General features: G+C 29.9%; 1 protein-coding gene across 2 annotated transcripts in view; it reads left to right on the top strand.

The window, feature by feature from the left end:
- LOC100163919 (domeless 2) overlaps window positions 1–7,148 on the top strand; it is a 103,036-nt gene that overhangs the window by 75,116 nt on the left and 20,772 nt on the right. For both annotated transcript variants that reach the window (XM_029485176.1, XM_029485178.1), the window contains 2 exons: window positions 506–697; window positions 5,942–6,409. In XM_029485176.1, coding sequence (XP_029341036.1) covers window positions 556–697; window positions 5,942–6,409 — 610 coding nt within the window. In that variant the 5' untranslated portion in view covers window positions 506–555. The remainder of the gene's footprint in view (window positions 1–505; window positions 698–5,941; window positions 6,410–7,148) is intronic.

Below are 7,148 nucleotides of genomic sequence, written 5' to 3'. Positions count from 1 at the left end.
ACATAGCTATGAATTAATTTAACAAACCATGCGGAAATTTAACTTGCTAGTTGCTTTGTATATCGGTAAATCTAAAAGACTAAAGGATTATTTACTTAATAACATTTCTCATTCAACTATTTAACGTATATATTATATTGTAAATATATATACATTATACATATACATATATTGTGTTTAGACGCAACTCGGTGGAAGGATGTTTGAAGTAAATGCTTTATGATTAAAATTAAATTGATGGATCTTGTACATTAATATATATATATATATATATATATATATATACATATATATATTATACATAAACAAAGTAGAAAATTTTAAATAATTATTGAGTGGGTTATTAGCTATTATTAGCTCATTGTTTCATAATGTATTTAATATAAAATATATTGGAGTTGCCTTTGTAATTTGTAAGCATTTCGTTCCGTGTAATTATTGCTCAAATATTATAAAACGTCAAATTTGTTTTTTTTTTTTTAATACCATTTGTTATTTATTACAGGTATTATTGAACGCAATAATATATTACAATATGGTAATGGAGATGTAAACATGGGGGAACAATACATAAGAAGTCACCGACACAGTTGGTGGCCACCAAGACCGCCATGGATAACACTGATGTCGGTATCACTATTAGTGAATTTGGCGAATACTTCAATAACCTGTGGCCCGGGTTTTAAATCAGCTGGAGGTAAGAATACGAATTGCTTTTAACACTTGGCTGTTAAATCTCTTAGGTAAAAATTATTCTACAGAACACTATTTGTAATGCAATTGTATTACATTTTCTGACAAATGACGATGTCTTCGTCTACTACTTATAACATATTATTGGCGATATTCATAGCTACACCTACCTAATATTATTGTGGGTGGATTCTCCACAAAATACATCAAGCTAGACTTAATTAATAACACTTCAGCTTATTATACAACAATTGTATTAATTATATAATTATAAAATAAAATGTAAATCCATTAAAAAATAACAACTGCGCTAGTTATTAAAAATACATTGTATACACTATGCGTTTCTATAATAATGGAAACGATTTAAACTTAAAATAAAATAATTATTAATATATATTACTATATTATGTTATTTTATTTCATTATAATATAATGTATACAATTTTAAACCCTAGCCTGAATTTCGGAAGTGCACTTAGTCGGTTGTATTGAAAATATTGAAGTTCATAGCAGTTACAATGTTTAGTTCGACAGCCTTCCCTAAACATAACTCGATAAATTCATAGCAAAATAAATGATTAATTAATGAAAATCGCGATTAAAGGTGTATACTGCAAAATATAAAATAGATAGCAACTTCAACCAAATTTATATTATAATATTTAAACTGATATTTCTTACTTAGTCACTTAGAGGTGAATATTCATAAAAAAAAGACAGATAACAGTAATAACCTGAAAAATAACGTATTTCTAAATATTTCAATTTGGATATAATATTAGGAGGTTAGGTACATACTTAATACTTGTATGCAATTTTACATTAGGTATGATGGTCTGGGTATATGTATATACAAAATGTACCCGAGTATTTAAATTGTTCAATACAGTATATACAGTTTATTTGTTTAGCAATTCAACAGTAAATTAGTTGCAATTATTGATATTCATTGTTTAACATACATTTGTAAAAATGTGAAAATTACCTAATTCCCAATAGGTATATTTACAATTAATGGTTACTTATTAATACATATTTATGATTCATACATTTTCTTGGAAATGGAAAATATCGAGTAGCGTGCTACGATTTTGTCCCACGATCGCCACTTTATAAGAGAAATATATAATCTGTACAAAATGGTTTTTTTTTTGTAAGTTTTATTTTTTTTCATTCATTACAAATCGTTTGCGATATTTTTTTATCAGTGTCATTTAAACTTTGCACTTTTCAGATGCAAAAATACGGCTGTTTTAACATCTCATTTTTGGTAATAAATCGATTGTTTTCGACTTTATTTCAACTTTTAAGGAGAAAGGTGCTGCTTTTTGTATTTAGGACGATTATTTTATCTAACAGCAATATTATACTTACACAAACTTTAGAAAATGCAGTATCTTCATTGTTTTTAATTAATGATAACAATAACAATATTGATTTACCAACACTAACAAAAACCATTATCATGAAATATTACAATAATGGTATTCCTACTTAAGTTTTCCATCTATTATACATGTATTATATAAGATAATAATATAATTTTTTTCAAATAGGTATCAGGGTGAAGATACTGCAAACAAAATAAGCCTTTTATCAATATTATATACTAAGTAAATATTATGCAACATATGTAATTTATTAAATCAAATTCCTAGGAAACAATGCAGTAGGTATCTTAAAGGTACATTTTGAGATTATTCGTAGTAAACTAGTATAATAAGACGTAATAATATTTATATCTATTATAAAATGTGGCATGAATTTCCCAATGTTTTGGTTAACTCATTAGTAATACATTTTAAAATGGTGACGGGTGCTCAATTTCTTACTGTTTACTAGTAAAAATACACATACCTATCTGAGGTTTTAAAACCGTTTTCATCGCCCATTACCTATTATAAATTATAATAATTGAGTATAAACTAGTAGACTTAAAATATAATATATAAATATATAATTTACACTCAATAGTATACTATAATATCATATCAGTTAACCACATTTCACTCGCCATCGACGGCGATAATATTTCAAAAAATCAATGCCTGTATTGTGATAACTTTCAGATATCGAATCGACTGTATCCCGTACGTTTTAGTTATTTTGTTTGTTTTACTATAGTGCGACTGCTTGTGAATGATTTCTTCTTCTTATTGGTGCTGGTAAAAGTGACAACGTCGTGTCTGACAACGAATACACTACAGCCAGAACCACAGATAAAATATGTTTAAAAAAAAATATTGAAACCATTAGCTTTTGTAGTTTATTGCGAACATAATATAATATACGTAGTATACTTGACGGCACCATTTGAACACGACCAACTGGCTGGACTCTTGGCGTATTTTTACTACTTTGGCGTATGATACTACTAATTATTTATATTCTAAATTTAACACTACAATATATTATATTATTGTACAATATATTTAATAACGTTCTTAACCTGCTGCGGACGGCATGACGAGATTCTCTTTGTTTGAATTTTGGTGTAGTCAATTCGCGCGAATAAAAAAAAAAACCGTGGACATCACGAAACTGAAATAATTAGAAACGCCAATTTCAAAAACAGCGAAGACCATTCGTCACTAAGTGTGTCATTTGAGATGTGGATGGTTCACAAGAGTTTTTTTTCCGGAACTGTTTCATTCGGATATTGTGAGTGTGCTGACCTGACCGCACGCTTTGCTTGAAAGCTAACTGTTATACGAATACCTACTACACGAGATACAACTGTTCTGATAGCGGCGAAAGCTCTTATACATTTTATTGATTAATAAACAAAAAAATTTAAATATCATCTTATTTGCCTTTTACGGTCGGTCGAATTTCACGACATTATTCATCAATATCGTTTGTTTTTGTAAATTATTGTGAATAAGTTGTACTTACATAAATCACTTGGAAAACTCTAGATACCTTAGTACAGGTATTTGTTAAAATCATACTATACATACTTATTGTATATGATTGTTTAATCGTTGATCTGACATGTTCATCTAAGATTCCGAGCGAAGCGATAAATGTACTATTTTTACAATGGTGTGTGTAATTTCTCATTAAACGGTTTTCTTATTAAGTTATAATTCCGTAATAACTATATACCTATGTAATTGCAAGTTACAATATTCACCAAATGTTTATAATATCATTTTGTACACTTGGTATAATGTTAAAAATATCTTAACTCTGTGCTACACTGCCATATATAGACATTTGGATTTTTTTTCTATAAGCATTAAAGCAGAAATTTTGATCTGACAAAAAGTTTGAAAATTTAACACAAAATTCCTCATTAGTTTTTATTATATGGTTACAAAATATTAAATATACACAGGGATATTATATTTTTATTAAGGTTTAAAGTTAAAATGTTGACATAATTAGTTGAAATCACGGTAATTTTAAAATTATTTCGTAGTGTTCAGTTTGTATAGTTAAAACTTCACTGCTGAACCAAAAAATCTGAACAATATAATATAAATTTGATTTTTTATGTACACAATGACATTTTCTAAACATTAAGTTGCTATTGCCTATTTATAGTTTATTCTATATTATATATTATAATAAATTACTGTAATAATTAATAGCAATATATATTTATAGGTATTATGATTATAGGCTGTCAGACCACCTCCTATCAGAATTAACTATTCGTATTCAATGATTTATGAATTCAAATTTGAGCACTTCTATTACACTATTACAGTGACCTACTCAATGTCGAGTGTACTCGACTCATACTGTGCAGCAGAGCGGTATAACCTACTTATTGTGAACTATTATAGAAATAGCTAGGAAAAAGATTATTTCGATACAATATAATATTATATATGATATAATATTATCATCCCGTTATTTACTTAAACTATCATTGCTTATTATGATCTTATATAGTTTTTTTTTTGTATATAAGCGCAAAATAGTTCTGTCATTTTTTACGGTTTCGATAATGTAGTCCATTTTAGCGAGGAAAAAATAACCAAACTATATTATTAATAGAGTAAGAAATCATTATAATTATTAGGTACGTAAATTACGGGTCAAAAATAACAAGCGTCGCTAAAAGTGTTGGCATCAACAATAAATAATTATAATAATTATAGTTTATTGAATATCCGAAAAAAAAGTAAAATTTAAAATTTAATATGCATAATATCATTAAAGATTACGAATATTGTACAGTAACTGTTATGCAATATAGTTTTTGTCACGCCTGCACCAAAAGTTTAGTTTTCGATGACGGTTGAAACGCTTGAAAGCGACCATTTTCCGTCCAGCGGGTGGTAACGTGGGAATCCCCGTAGTGCCTGGTGGTAAAGTGGAAATCCCAAAAAGTGCAGGACAGTAAAGTGGAAATCTCAAAAAGTGCCGGGCGGTAAAATGGAAATCCCCAAAAGTAATGAGCGCGCATATAAATATCACGCGTATCATGTGCACAACCAGACACTAAAATCTATAACACGGTCCTTACAAAACATAAACTTTTGGTTACATCTTATATTCATATTATATAACCTCCTTGCATGATGCTTAAAATAAATAAAGCCAAATCGTTTCTTTCATGAGATATTGTTTTCGTAGAATAGTCTGGTTGTTGGATTGCTCCCATTACTGCATTACGTTTGCCGTGATGACGTGATCGATGGACGCATAGGCGTGACAAAAAATAGTATGTGTGGCTCGTGCGGGAAGGCAATTTCAGTCTTGTGCGATATGCGGCCGTCGTTCGCCACTGAAATAGCTAATTTCCCGCCCTTGCCAGACAATATAATATTATTGCGTATTATTATGTAGAATACAATACGCTATATATGCATGCACCTAAGTAATATGCACCTCAGACAAAACGACGCGGTTTAATCGAAAAATATATTTCTATATACATTTAAAAATGTTTTGGATTTATTAGGTATAATAATCTTGGTATTTTATTGAATCAGTAGTCAGGTATTTATTTATTATAGAATCACATATTATCTTAAAATCAATTATAATAAATATATTCTAATTATTTACGTGCAAGTATTTGTATTTGTTTTTTTTTATAAATAAATTATGCTTTTCTTTGTATATATTTTACGATTTATATACAAAGAAAATTAATTGCAATTAGAAAATTTCTATTATTTTTAATTTAGTGTGTTTTGCTCGGTTTTTGACGACACTTATCATTCAGATATCTATTAAATGCTTATGCAGTGTGTTAATCGAGAAAATATATTGTTGATAATTTTAGTAACCGTTCCGAGAGGTGATATTGTCATTGAATACGGTTCCGGCACCCCCTTGGAAATCACGTGCGTCTTAGATCCCGACAATGAAAATGTGCAACACCTGTTTCGGAATGACACCAACGATGGCGGTGAAGCTAAAACACCGAGCCAGCGGATCCTGTTCTACAAGAACGCCGAACGCGTGTCCAGACAGTACATGACGATTATCAACGCAACGGCCGCTCAATTGCGCATTTCCAATCCACCAGCAGGCCGAGATACCTATTATTGCGTGCTGTTACTTGACGACCAACTGGGTCTAAACCACAGCTATGACAACATGAGTACTGCTCAGTTGTTATCCACATCGTCAAGTGATTCGTCGACATTTCCCACCCCGCCACCGACGAGCTTGGAAACTAGTGGTCCACCCTCGCTGGTATCACAAACCTCTGAGGTCGGGGTGTGTCTCAACAGCGTTGCCGTTGGATGTGAGTTACCTCTTTATTCGAACCCATTTGCCTTTGCTTGTGTTTTTATCTTAAGTACTTAATGCTTATTGTGTGGTGTTCGTACATCAAGTTAGAGGTGAATGATTTTATTTGTGATAAAAATCGTGTTATACTGTATAATACGTGTTGTAAGTATAAAATGATTTCATTGAAAAAATATATTTCATTTGAATTTTGATCAAAATTCTAATATGTTCCAAATTTTTAAAAATTGCTCGGGTTCAAAATATTTTCGATTGAGGTGGCAGTTATAAAAATAATAATAATAATAAACACATCGATTATTTAAATAATCTTTGAGCTCAAGATAAAATGTTGTAACCATAAGTTCAATTTATTGTTTAAGTGCTGTAATAAATAAGTATATTTTCAGGGTTGCCACAAACCGGGAAAAGTCAGGGAATTATTTTTCAAACAAGAAAAACCGGGAAAAATTTGTAAATTTAACAAACACCGTTATACATTTCTTATTCTGTTTAATAATTGTATTCTATGATAAAATTTTTTAAAAAAAATGTGCTGAAAATAACTTGGTATTTTAGATTCGGGTGGGTGTATTTACGTTAGAAATATACGTATACTATTTTGCGTGAATATTTATTACGTATTATTCACGAGCCCGCGAGAGTGCGAGACGACAGTGTAGCTCCCACCTTAGGCTAGGGTTATACACGGCGTATTCCGCAGCGTTTTCCGTCGAATTAAAAACGCATTGGTT

The sequence above is a fragment of the Acyrthosiphon pisum genome, chromosome X (genome assembly GCF_005508785.2).
Source record: "Acyrthosiphon pisum isolate AL4f chromosome X, pea_aphid_22Mar2018_4r6ur, whole genome shotgun sequence".
Lineage (NCBI taxonomy): Eukaryota > Metazoa > Arthropoda > Insecta > Hemiptera > Aphididae > Acyrthosiphon > Acyrthosiphon pisum.
This window is presented reverse-complemented; position numbering and strand designations above follow the sequence as displayed.